The sequence below is a fragment of the Sus scrofa genome, chromosome 6 (genome assembly GCF_000003025.6).
Source record: "Sus scrofa isolate TJ Tabasco breed Duroc chromosome 6, Sscrofa11.1, whole genome shotgun sequence".
Lineage (NCBI taxonomy): Eukaryota > Metazoa > Chordata > Mammalia > Artiodactyla > Suidae > Sus > Sus scrofa.
Window position 1 is genome coordinate 5,452,467 of NC_010448.4, and position 21,333 is coordinate 5,473,799.

Here is a 21,333-nt window from a genome sequence, read left to right on the forward strand (position 1 = left end):
GTGGAAGCTACCGATTCTTAAATTAGAAATAAATAAATAAATGAACAGTGTTTTTCCCCCAGGCTTGAAACTTGTAAATGAGGTTGATGAGTTCCATTTACACAGCAGGTAAAGACATCTCTACCCAAGACGCAAAAGGAAGAAAACGCAGAGCTTTCCCATGTAAACCGCTGGAGCCCTACATGCAAGGTACAACTAATTCAGAAGTAAATAAAAGCAAGCACTCTGCTGTCTTCAGGCTCGTCACTGTCAGGCAGAGGGGGACAGCGGACTTGGCGGGGACAGGACTCGGTTCCGTCCAAGAATAATTCCGTGAGTCAAGTTCTCCATCACATTCCACAGACTAGAACATGCCTTCGGGCATGCATGGTTAACCTCGCCACCCCGCTCCTTAACAATCCCCCCACATCTGTCAGAAGACAAGGGATTAAACTGCTCCCACACCCACGCAGATCTAAGATGATCTTACATGGACTCGATAGGTACTCGCTGCTGGGCAGCACATTAAAAATGCAGCAAGAGCTTGAGCATCTATAATTAAACCATTAAACAATCAGACTTCATAGATCTGGGCTATAGGCTTTCCGGTGAAACAGGGTCTCATAGAGCACGTAAAATAGAAGAGGCACATCCTTTTATTAAAGAATTTCAGGGTTCCAGGTACTGCAGCTGAGCTGGGCATCACTGTGGGTACGCTTGTCTTAAAGCATGTCCCTCCTTCCCAGACACAGTGATGTGACACTGGCCACTAGCCGACATCTCTCCTGTTCTAGTTGTGCGGTGTGCCTCAGTGCCCTTCTGAGCATACCTTCTCTTTCTGTGGCCTCACTTTCTCCTCCTGTCCCTAATCTCTAGTTTCTATGTCACGGCCCCAGTGAGGACACTTAGCCTTCGGTTCTAAAACAAAGCCATTGGTGACAGTACCTGGTGTCTATACCACGCCCAATGCAAGGATTCTATGATAGGCTCTATTCTTATTCCTGCTTCAAAGATGAGGGTGTTGAAGTTCAGGAAGTTGAGTGGCTTGCCCAAGGGACATCATTATAGTGATAGAACGGAAATTTGAACCTACCTAATTTTGACACCAAAGCCCAAGCCCTACCGCTGTGCTCATCTTCCTCTAGAAGTTTACTCAGATCCAGCCCGTGTTCCCTGTTGTCTCTTGAACACCTCCATCAAACCACCCCCAGGAGCCACCAACCCAACACATCCAAATGGCACTGTTTGCTTTTCCCAACCATTTCTTTCCTGACTGGTCCAATCCGTCTCCATTTTCCTAGGCTAGACAATTTGTAATCATCTGGATGCTCAATCTCGGCTCTTTCCTCCTTCAAACCACACTTTGCACTGGTTATTTCCTGCCACTGCTACTGTATGACACAAACTCACGCCCTCATCTTTGGACCCACGGAGAGCCACCCAGGTGCACAGTCTTCTGTTGAACAAAGTGACAGGAAGGAGAAAGGGTGGAAAGGCCAGAATCTCAGTCTCATTTCTGCCCATTTCAAGCTAAGGGATCTTGGCCAGGGTCTCCCAGCTGTAGGAAGGGGGTACCATTGCAACCTCACAGGGAGGGTGTGAGGGTTAGAATTAATCGTGCATGTGGAAGCATACCCGGAGATGCACGCACTATGAGAGTCCCATTAAACAACACAGGCTCTCTGTGCCTATTTGCGCCTCAGTTATGGGGAAAAATGCAAACTAGGGATGGTAAAATGGGGACAGTAGCTTATGACTTATAGGTTGTGGGGAGATTAGACAACCCAGCATTTGTCTGTTCGTGAGAGCAGAGCCTGGCATGCAGTAAGCACCAAGCAAGCACTGGCTGTCATGCCCTCTCCCTTCTTTAAAGGCTCAGAGCAGCGTCGCCATTGCCTCCCAAGTTGGTACTTAACCAACAAGCATGTTCACTTTCTTTCCCCAGCCAGGCACTGAGCTGACTCATGTACCCATTGCTCTCCTTCTCCAGCAGCTGGCCTGCTTTGCCATACACAGTAGGCCTTCAAAAACACCCACTGGATAGCTATTAAGGACTGCGCTTCCTTAGAGGGAATCTCTGGCTAGCTATTTTGTTTTCCTTGCCTTTTCATTTTCATTTTTTGGACTTTTTTATTATGGACATATCTGGGAAACTTCACAAGGCCTATTTTCAAACCTCATAAAATTACAAGAGGTGGGAGCTGAATGCCCCGTCCTCCTGGAGGCTGGCACCCTGAATGGCAGAGCAGCCACCACTGTGCTTTATAAGATGACAACTGCAGCCAAGCTATTTGGATGATGCGTGCAGACAGTGACCAATGAGAAATGGCTCCAAAGAGCTTTGTCCCGAGAAGGGTGTCTTTCTGGGACAAAGGGACCAGCTCTTTAAGGCTGAACCTCTCAGTAATGACCCTGGGTCTCCAAACCCATCAATGTGAAGTTTGCCCTAAGAAGCGCCTAGAATCCCTTCTGCTCTGTTTTGAGCTAAATACTATGCCGCGGTCTTTTCCAGATTTAAAGATGAGCTGTCAAGCACAATGAATGACGTCCGCCAAATACATTCCATTCCACGTGCAAATGCCCTCATCTGAATCTCTGTACCATTTACTTGTTCCCAAGAAGCATTCTGTGCTGTACATTCTGGCAGTTTTGTTACTTTAGATATTTGGAAGTCATTTATATAACCAGTTAGTGAGATGCTGTGAAAATGGCTAAGTGAGAGATAAGCCCCCTTTTGTGGTGTCAGTGGGTTTCCAAAACTGGTATGTATTCCCAAGATCCTACTTTCTCTGAAAACACCAGCAGCACCCTGTGGGCTTATTTCTAGCTTTCCGTGTACCCTTAACTTCAGATTTACAGATGCGAAGGGGAATTATGGAGTTTGTTCAGTCCAGGGATGACAAATATATTCCAGCCCTAGAAACATCTCGAACTGATCAATGGATAGTGGCTTCCAGAAGCATTGTATTGGAAGAAACGCTCGGGTCAAGCCAGGGTGATGAGCAATACCTGCCATGTACCTGGGGACAGAGTGGGGTAGCACACATGCCACTTACTTGCCAGCGCAGTTCGTTTAATGCCTCTTTGCCTGCAGATAGAGACGTTACATGCTTCTTTCGAGATCGCGCAGACAGCGCTGGCAGGAAAGCAGCATTCACGTTGCCATGTGTACCGCTCTGCTCCCCAGCTGTGGAAGCAGTGTTCACTCCACCATCGAACAACACGAGCAGATAGAGCTGGGTTATGGGGAGTGTTGCAGATGGGGAAAAGCAGTGGGAATCACAGGCTTTGAAAAATTAGCTAAGAGCAGGCCAGCAGCAGGTAGGAGAAAAGGCCAGCTGCACCAAGCTGGGGACACACCATCATTATTTTATTATTTTGCCAGGGTCTTGTTGTGTGTCTTCCCTTTCTATAATCTAGAAGCCACAGAGCCTCTGAGCTCCTGGTGGAAGAGGAGTAGGTAAGCCCATTGTGGCAAAAAGTCTCTGGATGACACAATCAGGACACCTGGGGACAGTCTGTGGCATTCCTAAAATCACACACGTGCTGGTGTGACACATGGAAAGGTGTGGGCACCAGTGTTTGGCAAAGGCACAGCACCACATGCCATGGTTACCTTGTACACAACTGTAGCGGGTGACTGGTTCTTGCCTGCCCAACATCCACTTCCCCCCCTTAGATGACAATATCTTCATTAACTCTGAATACCTACCCCTTTTTCACTCTCAGCCAGTATGTTTTAGGGGAGGACTAGTCCACTCTGGCTTCAGGACAAGGCAGGTGACCCAGACTTAGCTAACCAGAGCACAAGGACCCAATGGACGCAGTAATTGGATCGGGGCTGGGCACGTCCTCTAAGCAGAGTCAATGAGATTCAATTTCAAGCTCCGGCTGGCAGTATCTGGAAGAGATGCTCTCTCAGATGCCTTCAGACTGGGAAAATGAAGGGGACCTGCTAAGCCCTCTGCACAGGGAAGTGCGGAGAGAGGGGCCCGTCTAAGAGTCAAGCCATCAGAAGGAAAATGGAATCATGGGGGGATAAGGATTGAAGTTGCTGTCATCACGGCACTGGTACACACCATGCTCGAAGGCAGAGCTCTCTCTGAAATATCTGTGATATGATCCAATGAATTCCTCCCACCACACTGTTCGCTGAGCTGGGTTGCTGTCATTTTGCAAACAGCAAAAGAACCTCGGCCAATAATAAACCAGAGACCCATTTTCCACACATGATATACCAACTCCAGTGCCCGTCCTTGGGTACAACTTATCCCGAGCACGCCCGTTACCTGTGAGGAGCCCTGGATGTCCTTCCCCCCGACGATCATGAGCTCTGCCATGTCTTCCGCGTGGCGAGTCCGGGCGTGGACGAACAGAGTCTTGCCCACCGCAGTTACGTTTCTCAGGGCGACTAAGCTGCCATCGTTGTTCACCTTGAAGTATGGGCTTGAGACCTCATAGTGCAGCTTGTCGTTTCCCTTACAGTCACTGAAGGTCACTGGCGAAGACAAGCAAACAACAAAAACAGCATGAGTGGGTCCGGCAGCGTAGTCCTGGAGCTGTGCTTGACCACGGCACGTGGATCACTCCTCTCCGCTCCAGATCCACGAGCGCCACTCCTTATCCCACAGCACCCACTTGCGCCCTGTGGGTTTGGTTGCACTGAAGGACCTCGCTCGGTCACCAATCCTTGTCCTTAATCACCCCCCACGCCCACACCAGTGATGCACAGACAGAGCCTTGAGTGTAGTGGGTGAAGCGTCCGGTCAGATACGGCAGAGTGACATTTAGGGACAGGATGTCCTCCCGTGTGTGTGAGGTGCTGTGGGAGAATCAGAGAGGTCAGGAGGTCTGAGGGACAGCTTCACGGCTTCAAGCCGGGTCTTGAAGACGAATGGGAAATTAGAAGGTCCCTGAGAGGGCGGAGGGTGCTGTAGGTTACTCAAAGGCACGATGGGGTGGTGAAATAAAACAAAGGCAGGGAAAGCGAACTAACTTAGCGTGCTGGGAGGAGAGGCAAACTTGGAAGGGTGGAGGAATGATGGAGATGTAGGAGAGGCCGGAAATGAAGCTGACCGTGTCCTCTGGAGACAAATGGGGAAATTCCACAAAGTAAGGGGGCTCTGCTAAGGCCCTGAACTAGTTTTACTGTGGACACAGTCAAGGGCAGGTGTGTTTTCCAGTTCCAGTGCAAAGCAGAGCTTCCCAAAGGCAGGGCATCAGAATCACCCAGGAGATGTCTCTTAAGGTACCGAGTACCCAATGCAAAGATTCTAATATAGTAGTTCTGGGTTCTAGAGAGTGGAACAGAGAAGGGCAAAGAAAACTCTTAACCCAGTGTGACAGCAATGAGGCCTGGCCCAGATGAGGGCAGTGAATGGACAGGTGTGAGGGCAGTTGCTACAGTGCACAGTTAAGCCGTGTGAGGGAAGCAGCTGGCCTGGGGTGAACTGCAGGGAGCTCAGGGCTGTCACCATGAGCAGCTGTGTGACAGTGAGCCATCATGCTCCCTTCTGCGGTATGTCTGGACCCGGTACACGATCTGGCTACTGCAGGCATCGTCACTTGTCTGCCCCTGTGTTTGCCAGCCTGGCTTCCTCTGTAGACTCTGGGGCGGGGGAGCAAGGGATTGTGCTACCAGCTTTCTTTCCCAGCCCTACTTTTGTTTTCTTAGCTCTCTGATCAACAGGTTGGCTTGTTTGTTTACTAAACCTTTAACTGAAGCATGACGCAGGTAGAGAGAAGAGCATCAATCAGGACGTACAGCTCAGTGGACTTTCACAAAGTGGACACGTCCATGAACCCGAACACAAAATATGACCAGCCCCTCTGCCTCTCGCTTCCTGAGTAAAAGCTCTGCTCTCCTCCCGAGAGGCTACACTCTCCTAACTCCTAACCCTAGATGAGTCTCGCCTGTACTTGCACTTCCTGCAAATGGAATCAAACGCGGGTGGGCGGGGAGCAGGGGGCTCTTTTGGGTCTGGCTGCCTCTGCTCAAGATTATGTTTATGAAATTCCTTCCAGGGGCTGCAAGAACAGCACTTTACCCTAATCACGGTACGGGACCCCATCACGTGGCTACACTGAGTGTATATATTATATATCTACCCTACCCTTGATGGGCACATGGGCCATTTCCAGTTTGGGGTTTGTTAAGTAGTACCACTAGGAACCTTCCTGTGTGTGTGTGCATGCTTTGTTTGTTTGTTTTTTGTTGTTGTTTTGTTGTTTTGTCTTGCTTTGTTTTTTCAAGTGACATCTACCTGGGCCCAAGTACACTGTTAAAGCCATAAAACTATCTGATGAATAAAGACAATCTTTCTATTTTGGAAAGGTAATTCTTTGGTGATAGTACCCATATTAGCTGATAATTATAATGGCTCATAGGAACTAGACACTATACTTAAGAGGCTCAGTGCTAAGCATTTTACTTTCATGATCTTATTTAATCTTTACAATAATTCTGACCCCCTCCCTCCACAGTTTATAGATAAGGTAACTGAAGCTCTGAGAGGGCAAAGGAGGTGGCTAACACACACAGTTTGTAAATCATAAAACCAAACCAAGATTTGAACCCTGGTCTGTCTGCCTTTCCCCCGATCTGCTCTCAGTAAAGCCTAGGCCCTGTGTAGAACTCCCCGCCTCCTAAAATCTCATCAGAACCTGAACACATGACATGAGTCCCCCACACAGCCCCGCTCCTACTTCCCTCCCAGCCCGGTGCCACCTTGAGGTTCCTCTGCCTCAGGGCTCCAGTGCCTTTCCTGGTACCAAGTTGGCTCTAGCAACTTCTCTGTGAAAAACACACAGGGGGATTCTTGGGAGTCTGCAGTGCTCAGACACCTGTCCGCTTCCTCTGACCATCTTGGTAGCCCAGAGTGACTGGGTGTGGCTGGGCTCAGGTTTGGGAAGAGAACTAAGAAGGACAGACATGGAGGCTGCTTTCCCCATCACCATCAATTAGCATTCGTCCCCTGAAGGCACCCTGCTCACCCACAGGGCAGGCTGCTTTTGCCAGGTTGCTAGTTCTGACTCTGGTCCCTGGACAGCAGCTACGGAGGGATGGTGGCAAGGGAAGGTGTACAAGGGTAATATGGTTATTGTCACGACAAGAATTTATCTTCCCAGAGTAGAATTCTGAGACTCTTCCGTGGAAGTTTTAGTTTCACAGCTAAGTTCTTTAGTTCATTCCTTCCTTAGTTCCTTCCTTTCTTCCTTCCTTCCTCTCTCCCTCCCATAAATATTTCCTGAGCTTATGTTACGCTTGATGCTGGGGTTATGAAGGTGAACAAAGATGGACACAGTCCCTGGCTTGAAGGCTAGTGGAGGAGACGGGCGTTAATAAGGGACTTATTCCACGCAGGCGCAACTCCAACATGTGCAGTGGACCCGTGACATTGCAGGAACTGCAACTAAGCCAGCGATGTGGGCTTGGAGAGCCAGGGGAAAAACAAGCAAGAGAGAGGCGAGGTAGTCTGTGCCCAGGAAACACGGGGCCTGGAAGACCACATAGACTGATGCCGAGAAGGAAGCGAGTATCCTTCCCTTGCAGCTAGAAGAGAAGCTTGCCTCTCGTGAGACTCATACCACTGCGGCTCCCGGTACAGACACTGCGCTGTCAAGGCCTCCACCTCCAAGCTGGCCACAGCTCTCACCTTCACTCTGTGCCTCACACATTATCCACTCCTGTACCCCCACAGCTCCTGCGCCCTCCCACCCCAGTGATTACAGGACTCCTTTTGTGCCGAAGGCACCTCCCAGCCCCTTAGCCCTATCAACTCTTAATCATTTTTTGAGAAGCAGCTTGGGCAACATCTCTAAACACCCTCTTGCCTTCCCCGTGTTTCCTGCACATACTGCTTCTTATATAATATCAACATGTCCATTCTATGTATCTGTTTTCAAGAACTAAAATCAAAAATTGGGAGTTCCCATCGTGGCTCAGTGGTTAATGAATCCGACTAGGAACCATGAGGTTGCGGGTTCGGTCCCTGCCCTTGCTCAGTGGGTTAACGATCCAGCGTTGCCATGAGCTGTGGTGTAGGTTGCAGATGCGGCTCGGATCCTGCGTTGCTGCGGCTCTGGCATAGGCCGGTGGCTACATCTCCGATTGGACCCCTAGCCTGGGAACCTCCATATGCCGCAGGAGCGGCCCAAGAAATGGCAAAAAGACAAAAAAAAAATCAAAAATTGAATCTTATTTATCTCTGTGTCTCCAATAACAAAAAGAATGCTTTTTCAATGATAATTCCACCTAATTATTCTCTACGGGCAAGCTGATTCTCCAGTGATGGTGGATCGGGGGTAGCTCTTCCATACTGGAAGCAGGAGGCACTTTAGGTGAGGCTGGGAATTGAGAAGGAAGACCCCCTCATCACCTCATCTTGATTGGGTCCAGCGGTGGAGACAGGGAGGAAATTTAGCTCTGTGTGTGTCCTTCTCTCAGAGCCTGTGACTTAGCTCACTGGTGAAGTTAGGGGTGCTGCCTGATCTTCCCTCATAAAACAGATAAAGCTTTACTTAGCCCCTAAGCACAGCTGGGATCTGTGTGTGCGTGGTGAATGTAGTTCTGACAAATAACAGTAATGACTGTTGTTTGTTCAGTGGCATCTGAGTGCCAGGCTCTGTGCCAAGGACGGTACATTCAGTCCCCCTTTAGCCTCATAGCAATTCTTCTCTACAGCAGCATTTCCCAACTTGTTTTTCATTATCTCCCCCTACCCAGGAGAATTTTTAGATTTTTGCCTAATTGCCACCACTGTCATGAGATTAATGTCGTAGGTAACATATATATTTGCTGCATGCCTATCTACTCTACACAAACACACACAACGTACAATTTTTGTGTCCCTCCAAGAAGTCATGTCCTACAGCCCCAATGAGGATGCACAGTTAATAAGCATTATTTCCATCTTATAGGAAAAAAAGACTGAGCCTTGGAGAGAATGACTAAGACGCTCGAGGCCCCACATCCAGAAAAGGCAGACACTTTCCCAGTCTGATCAGACTGCACCTGCAGCTCAAGCTCTCAGCACACCTTTATCCCAGCAATGAACAAATGAGAGGGAAATGGGCAGGGGCTCCATCTCTACCCCCCACCCAGGCTTCTCAGCAAGCCCTCCAGGGTTGTCAGAGGTACCGGGTAAGAGGTACTGGGTAAGAGCATGTTGAGAGACCAGATCTACATTCAGGACCTGGGACAGTGTAGGCCCTCAATATATTCTAGCTCTCTTCCCAACCTGTATCAAATGACTAAGGATTGCATAATAGGGTCTGGTTTTAGAACACTTCTTACCAGTTCAAGAGCAAGTGCCTTAGGCTGTGGGTCTTATTCAAGGCTATAGGAATCACCTGGAGAATGTTTTTTTGTCTTTTTTTTTTTAGGGGCGCACCTGCAACATATGGAGGTTCTCTGGCTAGGGGTTGAGTCGGAGCTGTAGCTGCTGGCCTACACCACAGCCACAGCAACGCTGGATCCTTAACCCACTGAGTGAGGCCAGGTATCAAACCTGAGTCCTCATGGATACTAGTTGAGTTCGTTAACCGCTGAGCCATGATGGTTAACTCTCTGGAGAATTTTTTTTTTTTTTTAATTAGCAATACCTGCCCTCAACTCTCAACCAAGATTTTCATATAACCGGACTGGGGTCCAGGCACTATTACTCTTTAAGACTGCCCAGGTGGGAGTTCCTGTTGTGGCACAGCAGAAGTGAATCCAACTAGGAACTACAAGGTTGTGAGTTCGATCCCTGGCCTTGCTCAGTGAGTTAAGGATCTGGCATTGCCATGAGCTGTGGTGTAGGTCACAGATGCAGCTCGGATCTGGCATTGCTGTGGCTGTGGTGTAGGCTTGCAGCTATAGCTCCGATTGGACCTCTAGCCTGGGAACCTCCATATGCCATGAGGCTGGCCCTAAAAAAAGACTCCTCAGTTGAATCTAAAGTAGCCAGGGACAAGAACCAGGACACTGGACAATGCAGGTTTCCACATTTCCCAGTGACTCCTAGCACGGAGACCTAGCATGCCAGGAACTGCCATTCCTGTGTCCCAAGAAGGAGCAGTTTAATGATAGGTTTCTAACCCCTTTTCCAATACTGGGTCATGTGTAACAGCCCAAGACCTTGGGCAAAACACCTGACCCTTTAACCTCAATGCCTTCATCTATAAAGTGGAACAAATAATGGTACCTCCCTCATCCGTACTATAACTCTGATGGTGAGCATCAAACAAGCTAATATGCACCTACTATATAATAAGTACATAAAGCACTTTGGACAGACCCTAGTGCTTCATGAATAAGAATGATTATCCTCATCATTCCTGCATCTCTGGGCATTAAGGAAGCTTCCCTTTCCTCTTCTACACAGCTTCCTTCTTCTGGCTGGTTTTCTGCCTGCCTCCTGGGTCCTTCCACTTCTAGTCCAGTACCTGTGCTCTGGCCTGTGTGGTTACCATGGAGATGGTAACTTCAGACGTCTCTGCTGAGGCTAAAGGTGTGAGGCAGATGTTTCTGATGCTAACTTGCCCATCTTTGGATCCTCCCACTTTTCTTGGCAAAGCCCTACCGATCTTTCCTGAGAGGCCCTGAAGGGAAAATAACATCAAAGGAGTGAGATTACAGGGCCTGTCCATAGTAGACCTGACGGAATTGTGTTATATACTCTCCAAATAGATTCTTTGTGATGTCCTGAAAACCTAAGATATTCTTTTTTTCTGAAAGAATGATGCTGCACTGAGAGTTTTACATTCATAATTGTGATGACGCTTCCCATTATCCCTCCAAAGTAAATATTTTTGTCCTCTGGAAAGAGGCGTAGCGAGGTCGCTTGAGGCTAAGGCCAGTTAGTCGAGGCTGGTCTACCTAAGCGGAAGTGCTCTCTCCTTCCGTCTCGCAGCTTCCAGATCCACAATCTAACCACACTTTCAAACCTAGTCTATTGTTCACCCAATGTTTTTCTTTTAATTGGTCTATGTCTTTTATTTATGAAATTATTTGAAGATAATATTTATGATGAACGGGCCGAAGTTATTTTTACTAATGTTAAAATCAATTTAAGGAGTCAAGTAAAAACTTACGTTTGTGCGTGCACTAAACTCACAATGATGCATGTTCCTACCCTTCCAAAATGCTGGCTTGGGCTGCGTTCCTCCCTCATGTAAACAAGTTCATGCCTGGTTCCACACTGCTCAGGCCTGTAACCTAGGAGGGCTCTGATATCATGATATATGATTATATGATATAATCTAGGAAGTCCTCTGATATTTGAAATAATATATACAACATAAGTAACGAGGTCTTGAGAAAGACGCAAACCTTAGGAAAAGGCGCAAATCTAGACCACACCAACCATCACGATTTTGGCAGTACCTAAACAAAGCAGCTGAAATATATGAAGAATGCTTAATCAAAAGAGACATCTGTCACCACACACTTTGTCTCTTCTTCCTCCTGAAGGAAACAGACTTTACTTCTCCACTGATTGTAATTCTAGGTAAAATTTCCTACTGAAAGGGTACAACTCACAGCATCAGTCGGCCCTGCACCATTATCTCAGAGCATGACCTCTGTCAACACAGTGGAAATGTTAGTGATTCTCAAACTTTTAAATGGAAATCAAGTCAATGCATGTTTGGGGTACAGAGTTCACAGGACATATTAAAGAAGAAAATGAATAGTTTATATCTATTAAAAAAAACCCTATTTCTATAGAAACAACCTCCTAAGTAACTCAGAATAACACCATGAGGAAAACTGAAAGGCAAAACTCAAATAAACAATTACACTTGTGAACAAATACAGAAAACCTTTATCTGAGGGGGAAAAGGATCTATCTGTACTATTGTGAACCTAAAAAGGACTTCTTTACATAGTTTATCACTATGGCATTTAAAATAGCTGCTGGGAAAAAAATTGTACATATAATATACTGTACATGGGGATTTATTGGAATCAATTGCACAACATCATTCTTGGAGATAATCTTTGAACACCCCAGGAGAAGAAAGGGGGGAGTGAAAATTCCCCACCTGGGGGAAAAATGCAAATTAGACAAATGGCACCACTCAGCGTTTCAATTATGCTTTCAGCATGTTTCCACTCAAAATGTCCTCTGGGCTTAATGCAAATGTCACAAAAAGACAAACTTTAGCTGGGAGACAAAACCACAATTGAAATGGGAAGTTTGGCATGTGAATTAAGGGGCTTAATCTTCCTGACCTTGATTTTATGCTTTTCTATTTCTTTCTCTTGAATGTGGTGCTTAGGGATGGAAAGGGAAAAGGCAGAGATTTCTTACCATCTAGAAATGTGTGAGGAAGTAAATTAAGCTGTATTATGAGCACAGCAAATATAAAAATGCTGCTGGGTTTAGATTTACCTGCAAAATATAGAACATCCCTGCTCATGGAGATAGGTATGCACTAAATATGGAATTTGTGCCATTTCTAGAAGTGTTCTGGGGTCAGTCTGCGATCCATGTGCTCGCATCATCGCATGGGCGAATGGCCCTAAACACGTGATACATGTTTGTAGAGTCCTGAAAACTGGTCTCCACGTAAATTGTAGGGCCTCTCAGAGTTGGTAGCCAGACTCTACTCGTCCACATGTGCACGGATACGTGAGGATCAGAAGGGTGTGGGCCCTGGAAGCTGTATTCCTCCCACAGTCGGATGTGCTTGCCCCTACTTCTAGAAACTATTCCGGCACACAGAAGATAATGGCTTGGTTTCAGCAGTACGCTGGTCAAGAAAAAATAAGTGGAATGTAAATTGTTCACTGTCTCTTCGACAGTACCATCTACCCAGTGTTCACAGTCCAGTTAGTGGAACGGAACTCAGTGGCCCCAGAAGGGCCTGCATACTGGCTGCTGTGCAGAGTCCTCGCTGGGGCGTGGAAAGTCATGCCTTTCCAACAAGTGAAAACAGCACTTAGCTCAGACATATCAGATGGGCTCTCCCCAGGATACAGACCATCACTTAATTGCTTTTCACATCCTCCGTATCCCACTGGGGTTCAACTTCCTTTGAAAGGACTTGAAGTCCAGAGGCTCTTGGGATTTGCCCACGTGAGAGAAACAGAAAACATGTCCTTAGGTTTCTCAGAACACTCATTACTGAAGCCTTCTAGTCAATCATGCTCTCATTTACATACGTTCAGTGCCACCCACACTGGGCTAGATCCCTGTATGAAAGAAACCTCTTCCAGCCCGGATTCTGTCTACCCTCTTGACTCCTGGATGAACGGAGCCGTATCCTGGGTTCCACGTTTGGTCTGGTGTCAACACGGACATCCACACAGCTTTTGTCAGGTTCTGGGCATGTTCCTAATCGTGACGCATTTCCCCAGGAGTGGATTTCAGCTCCAAAGGCTTTGTGGATTTGATAGGTGCAAAATGCACATAAAACGGGCTTAATACCACCACATGTGTCAATCCCGAGTTTGATAAGATAGCGTTTCAATTTTGTCATGTCAGCTGCAGACATCATAATGGATGATTCCATCAAGGGATCTTCAGCAGAAACCTATTTTTTGCCATGTAAACCCTCAAGGGGTTTCTCTTGGAAAAAGACAGAGCCCACATCTGCTTTCAGGGGATTTTCTCTGCCTACCATTAAAAAACTTTGCTGCTAGCTCTGGATCTAGTCTTTTCTAGAGTCTTTTCTTCTTACTACTGATTTTTAAAACACACAAGTTGTTTTCTGAAGAACTGCTATGCATCCTATATTCCATGATGGTTATAATCACTATGAATTTCTATTTCAGATTAGAATTACTTTATATGGCACAGCGCCTGACACAGGACATCTCAATTCTGTTTGTTGAGTGAATAAATAGCAGAACTACAATTTGGCAGCGAAGCAAATTTGAAACTCCCCAAACAAAACTGAGAATGATGGCCCAAACTCATGTGACAATTTGAGTAAGTCGATTTGAAAGTCACTCAATCAGCGAAACAGAAATCACTGATTGAGCAACTCTGAGAATCACCAAGTCTCGGATTTACAGAGCTCCCCTCTCAGTGTTTTCACATCACTAGCCCATGTCTCTTACATTGACCCTAGTTTCTTATTTATTTAGTAATATGTACATGTGCCTTGCTCTCTGAGCATCTGTTGGGTGAGTTAATAGAAGATAAATTTGCTCCACTATAACCTGTAACATATTTGATCTTGCTGTTGGAGTTGTCTCGAGACACGTGGCAGAGAATCCCGGCCGAGGCTATATGGAGATTTGATCCTGACTGCGTGTGATGCTCTGGCAGTCGTGTGATCCCTCAAGTGCCTCTCTGCTGCATAAGCAGATATGGAGGAAGGAAACTATAAGAAGGACAACTTCTGTATGAGCACCTAGAAAGATGCAGAGCCAGGATGAAGGTGGAGAGGAAAGCACAATATTGGTTTTTAAGTCCAGCTCCATGGGCCTATTGTTCAAGAAGAGAATAAAACATACATACAAGCTAAAAGATTCACAAACCACAAGTGATTTAGGCAGTCTCAAGCACTGTTTCCTGATAAACTACTGCGAAGAGCCACTTGGCCCCATTTCTGAACAGCATGGCTTTGCTCTGGTGCAATGAAGACTAAAGCAGCCTAGGGGTCTTCTGGCATCTTGAAGGGTTCATGCTTTGGGGATCTTGGAGAAAAACTTTTAGAAGCAGTCTTCCCATAGAGAGCAGTGGGAAGCACTTCCTTTAAAAGCTACCCAGAAATATTAATCAATAAGGAGGCCAGAAGAAGAGATCATGGAAGAATAATTCATGAATTTGTATAAGAGACTCCCTGGGGGCTTCTAGAAGTAACCAGAATAAAAGCCAAGAGAGGAAGGTGGGTGGGGATCCCACAGTTGTGCAGGTGTGAGCTATAAGCTGGTGCAGTGCAAATATTATTATTTGGATGATTCATTATTGTCCAAATACTAGCAAAGCCTGAGGAAAATCAGGGTAGCATTTGCAAGGTCTTGTTATTTATGAATGAAATAATTTGCCTGCCATTGGACACTTTCCAGTAGAATCTAAATGACTCTTGAGCAGGAATGGTGGGGAAGAAGATTCTAGCACTGGATGGTATCTCTTACAACTAGGAAATTCTATTATTCTAAATCTCAACATATTCATCCATTAACTCCTTAGAAGTATCATTTGGTCACTTACAGTATGAAAGAGGGTAGGCAGTAAGGGATAAAGACCAACATCAAGACAAATAAGCTGGATTATCTGCTTTCATTGTACTCAGAATTTAGAAAGTTGGACCATACAATCATTTGGAGGACTGCCCTGTTGGAGGACGGGTATTCCATTTCTTCACTGTGTCAAAAGGCCAAACAAGCAGATGGGGCAGATATTAGAAACAGATCATAGTTCAATATAATAGATCATTTCCAGCAGCAAGATAAAGTCAATCAATGAGCGGGCTTATAATTACCAGAAGGCTCTAAGGTGAGGGATTATCAACAAATATATCTCCCTTTACTGAAGAGTTGTGCTGTCTAAAAATTGCATAGAAAGCAAATTTTGTGTAGTTTTCCTATATTTTACTCTAAAATTGGATGTGTTCCTTTAGACAATGTTTTGGCCTTAAGTCATAATAAAATTACATTTAAGAATAGAGCTACACATGAGAAACATTTGAGGGGATGAATTATAACTTTTAAGGTAAATATTGATACTAATCCATAGATCAAATAATAAAATCATGCAAATCATTTGGGCAAGTTTTTCAATTGGCCATGAAAGTTTGAAGATCTAATTTTAATGATGACCATCATCAAGTGAGCAAAACTGAACACCGCAGACCGAAAGGTCATTTGGTTTTGACTCAAACTGTAGGCAGAACAATCACCTATTCTCTTTGTAGACACCCATAGAAGCTGTTGAGTTCTAGAAGAGATGAAGATGGTTTGGAGATGAGGAGAGGTGGGAGTGTGAGTGTGGGAACACAATTTTAGAACTAAAATGCCCAAGATGAACTGCGTGTGGTATACGGAATGACTGGCTAATTGGGACCTGCTGTATCGCACCAATAGTCTGTGATAACCTATACGGGAAAAGAATCTAAACAAGAATGGACGTGTGTTCATGTGTAAGTGAATCACTTTGTTGTGCAGCAAAAATTATCACAACATTGTAGATCAACTATACTTCAATACAACTTTTTTTAAAAATTAAAAAAAGAAATAAAATGTCCAGGTTGAATAAACGAAGAAAACATGAGCCTTCAGAGAATGTGTACTGAATCAGCTTCTGATTTAAAATATTGAAATAGGTTCAAAAACATTATCACAAGTAGAGAAGAGTTTATAAAGTGTTGATAATCTGAAACAGTACCCAGGAAACAATGATCTATAAATGTTCCAACCTGGAAGAGGAAGGGGGTGGTTCTAAGAGAGGAGAAACTAACCAGCAAGCATTCAACAAAGTGGTAAGACTATAATAAATATTCAATGAGTGATATTCCCCACCCTAATCCTCAAAGGACATTTCAAGTGTCTTACAGAAGAGCAAATGTGGCTGCTTGGAGAGGCAGAACTGCCTATGACGTGAAAGTCAGTGATAGAGTTCAAACTGAGTTTAAACCCAGTTCCACCACACTCCAGGCTTTTCATTGCACAATTCCATTTCCTTTAATTGCTGGATTTGAAAAAGTCGCCAAAACTAGTGATGGAAAAGAGAGGAGTTTTGGGGTTTTTTTTTTTTTTTTTCCTTTTCACATAAAATTTAACAAGCCCGTTTTTACTGGGTTAGTTTCCTAGCCTACTAGAGCCACAAAAATGGACAAATTGACTGGATATCAAACATTTATAAAGTGTCCAACTTCAGCGTATGACCTAGTTGAGGATGCTATGTGAATGTCATCATTCCTTCTAGTTCACATTATGTCAGCAGATGTAAATGGCTGCAGCACGAAGAGTTAAAGAACGCTGGAGTTCCCATCATGGCTCAGCGGTAACGAACCTAACTAGAAACCATGAGGATGCGGGTTTGATTCCCGGCCTTGCTCAGTGGGTTAGGGATACGGTATTGCTGTGAGCAGTGGTGTAGGTCACAGACATGGCTCAGGTTGGTGTTACTGTGGCTGTGGTGCAGGCCAGCAGCTGCAGTTCCGATTCGACCCCTAGCCTGGGAACTTCCATATGCCACGTGTGTGGCCCTAAAAAGCAAAAAAGAAGAGTTAAAGCGATTCATATGAACACGCATTGGGAATTAGCCAAAGCATTTCCCTCGATCTTCAAGTCGCTCTACAAAATCACAATGCTAATTTTTCATGTTTGATGTCTATCTTCTGTGATAGTTACCATTTACAGGTTAATACTTAAAAAACATTCCTTCTAATTCTCCAACAGTCCCATGAAAGTAGTATTTTACAGATGAGGAAACTGAGGTTCAGAGAGCTTAAGAAAATTTCTTAAGGCCACACATCAGTAAGTAGCAAAGCTGGAACTTTACTTTTCTCCATCTATTCTAGAGTTTTGTCCCAAGTCCCCAGGGAAAGTGCACAGGTATTCCAAGATAGTGAAGTTAGAAGTCATTCTGCAGTTTCGGGGCATGTGGATTAATAGGAAGTTAAATAGTCTAGAGCTGAAACAATTGTCAAAGACGAATTTGAGTGCAATCTTGAAGTAAATTATTAAATGCATCAGGAGGAAAACCCATAGAGCAGAAGCCAAAAGACCCTGAAGATCAAAGCTCAGGTTAACACTTAAACTCTGAAAAAGGCCTAGGAAAATACATGAACGGGACCAAGCCACATCTTCATGCAGGCCTGACACATCTAAAAGTATTCAGAGCTTTTACTAGCATGGTTTCTTCAGAGGATGAAAGAAAACTGTGGAAATTGCTACCATTGAATCTATCTGTAACTTTTATCAGACAGCTTTAGAGATTTGGACTTTCTGTAGACCAATGCCCTGCTGTGCTACTACAAATTCACCACAATCCCTAGATGACAGAAGACAAAACATCATGCAGGAAGGGAACAAAAACAGCTTGGAAGTTTGATGTGTGAACTTCGGAATGATCTGATTTTCATAACACTCACGGATGATCTATAGCCAGTGTTTGATGAGCATCTTCTGTAAAAAAAATCCTGAGGCATTTCAACATCCCACCCTTTATTCCCTGGAGATACCTAGAGCGCTTCTATACCGAGCTGTCCATATGCTACCTGCAGATCTGTGTTTGGGGGCTTAGGCACACGGTCCGAGGCAACAGGAGTATTCTCCCTCAAAGGTATGCCTGGGGAATTGACAAGGTTGGAGGCTCGATAATAACCAGGAGGGATGCCAATCAAACTGCAACAAAGCGAAAAGCACCAACTTCTACACCTTCACACTTCTTCCCTGACCTATCCTTCGGTAACCCAGGAGATCTCTGAGGACAAAGACCTCCTAGAACTTCATCTCCGTGTCTCCGATTGTGCTCAGAACTAACCCTGATAAAAGTTGGGCAATCAAAAATATCAGTGGACTTTTTGTGGTTGTAATCAATTAATTCATTCATCTCCTCCTTAACTGTCGTGGGTGAGATGCTCACCAGCTGTGACTACAAATTGGTGGCTGTCTAGTTGACAAGACCTTATCAGGAAATTAAAAGAAAATGATCTGGCTTATAAGACATGAAGCACAATTAGTTCTTGTATGCATATATGGGTTTCTGATGTAAGCGAGAAAATGATCAGCCCTGTAGGTCGCGCCTATTCATCCTCCAGTTGCCAAGAGATTTTTATTGCATCCCTCATGCCATATGGCATCGTTTCTAGCTTTAGCCTCATGGGAATGCAGGAGGATGCCTGCCAAGAGTATCTCATCACTTGTTAAAGGTATCCCAGTTTCCTGTGATTTCTTCACTTGACAACAATGGCCCACATTCATTTCCGTAAGAAGTAAAAGCCAATGCAGCTGAAGGCTTTTGTGCTGCTTTCTACCCTACCTGAATAATCATGGGAAGTGCAAGAGCCAAATGTAAATCACAGCTTTCCATCAAAAGTGGCAACTTTTGCAATTGAAGGATTCTTATAGGGGATCTCAAGTATATTGCTGTGATTACAGAAGGCCCCATGTGTCTGGAAATGTTCTTTTTGCACATACTCACGGCAAGTCTAAGGTTCCTGAGATTTATTGCTCGTGCTTGTTTTTTATGTATATGTGCTGCAAGCTGAAGCATATGGTCCTACACAACTGTGATATTTACGATAATGAATCACAGATGTTTAAATGGATGTAATCTGAAAACACTTAAATGCTAAGATGCTGGAATCTTACTGCAAACATTGCGAAGAGAGGACCTTTGGATTATGTTGATTTTTCAGATATTTTCAGATATCACTAGAAATATGACTTTGGGAAAATGTCAGGCAGAAAGGAATGACTTTTTTCAATCTATTTATTTCCTTATTTTTGCATTTTTAGGGCCACGCGTGCAGTGTATGGAAGTTCCCAGGCTAGGGGTCGAATAGCAGCTGCAGCTGCTGACCTACACAACAGCCACAGCAATGCGGGATCCGGTTGTGTCGGCAAACTACATCACATCTCAGGACAACACCAAACCCTTAACACACTGATCGAGAACAGGGATGGAACCTGTGCCCTCACGGATACTAGTCGGGTTCATTCACTGCTGAGCTACGATAGGAGCTCCCTTTTTTTTACACTTTCAAAAAGGATAGTATTCAGAGTAAGTAAGGAACTCCAGGGGTGTAGATTTGATTTATCTATAGATAATGGAGTTGCAGCCCCTTCTAGAATTAAGGGTGATTTCATGCAGTGGATATCCTTTTACTATGCACCCATCCTGTAACATATTATTTTAATGGTCATTTCCAAATACAACATAATATTTTTAATTTCACTGGAGGGAAATGGGAAATGTACCCATTTACCCCCTCATCCACCCCTCATTTGTCCCATTAACCATACAATTTGGTGTATATTCTACCAGGTTAACAAACCATATACACACACATATGGTAAGTAGTTCTGCTCTTCTATCTACTACAAACTTTTTATGTCAGCTCATGTAGAAATACTTCATTCTTTTTTCATGACTGGATAGCACTTCTCAGTATGATTCTGCTATCATTTAAGCAGTCTCCTATTTCTAGACACAATTTTTCTTGTTATAATTACTATTTAGTCATAAACTTTTATACCTGCCTTTTTGTGCCTATGTGCAAGTATTTTTCTACAGTTGACCCATCTTAGAAACTGCTGATTCAAATGAAATGCCCATTTAAAATTTAGTTAGACACTGACAAATCATCCACGAGGAAGATTTTATGGCCTTGGTCTCTAATCCAAAGTGTAATAGAGTTCTCTTTTCTCATACTAACAGTGAATAATATAGTATTTTCTTGCCAATTTGATAGTTGGGGAAAAAAAAGTATGGTGTGCATTTGCATATGTTTGATGAAGAGTGAGGTTAGGCACTGTCTCATAGTACTGGCCACTGCAGTATCCTTTTCTGTGAATTTCATCACTCCAGTGTGCCAGAGTACGGAGGAACTCAAATTCTATCATCGCTGTGCCTTTGCTTTTCTCCTGACTAGACTGTGAGCTTCTTGAAGAAACTGTGTCTTGCTTGCCATTCCACCTACATTGCTTTGCAGAAACCAGACATGTATGTTTTGTTAAATGAATACATGCCTGTTTGAATGAGCATGACGTTTCCTCCTGCTGCTGCACAGCTGCTTACCAGAGTCCCACGTTCAAAGAAACTCAGCTCAACCCCTCCCCTGTTGTGGTTCCCTCTCTACCTTCCCTCTGATATTGGCCCCCTCCCTTTCAGAATAAAACCTTCACACATGCAGGGACTTTGTCAGCCTAGTAACCCTTGCATCTCTAGTACTAGCACAGAGCCCGAGAGACAGTGGGCACTCAGTAAATACTTTCTAAATGAAGCAGTCTTCGTTTTATGAGCTGTCAGAATGTTTTTATTTCACATACCCATGCTGGCACCCAACTTTGAGAGGTGGGCAGGAGCTTTTGATGATGTTTCTGCTTTTCTATGCATCTCTTGTGCTGCTGCAGAGAGGGAGCTCCGAGGCTTTTAGTAAGACTCCTAATCCCACCTTGTATACCAGGGTTTGGGGTATAGAACTTGTGAAAGAGAAATGCTATTATGATACCAGCAAAAGGGTTTCATTGCCTTGTTTGATTTTTCATGGAAGCTGTGCAGAGAAAGTTGCGCTCAACTGGAGTGTGCCCAGTTGAAATGACGAACCTCTGAGCTGAATTCATACTCATATGTTGACATAAAGATCTAAAACAAGCTAAGACAGCAAAGAATTATGGGCCATCTTATGACCACATGTCCCTCTAAACTAGGTGTCAGGGATTTAGAGCCTGTAGGCCAAATCTGGTCA

At 44.7% G+C, this 21,333-nt stretch overlaps 1 protein-coding gene across 1 annotated transcript in view; it reads right to left on the reverse strand.

The window, feature by feature from the left end:
• Positions 1-21,333, reverse strand: part of CDH13 (cadherin 13, H-cadherin (heart)) — a 1,022,437-nt gene that overhangs the window by 642,715 nt on the left and 358,389 nt on the right. Inside the window, 1 exon segment of the mRNA NM_001109945.1 lies at positions 4,269-4,477. Within this exon segment, the coding sequence (NP_001103415.1) occupies positions 4,269-4,477 (209 nt within the window).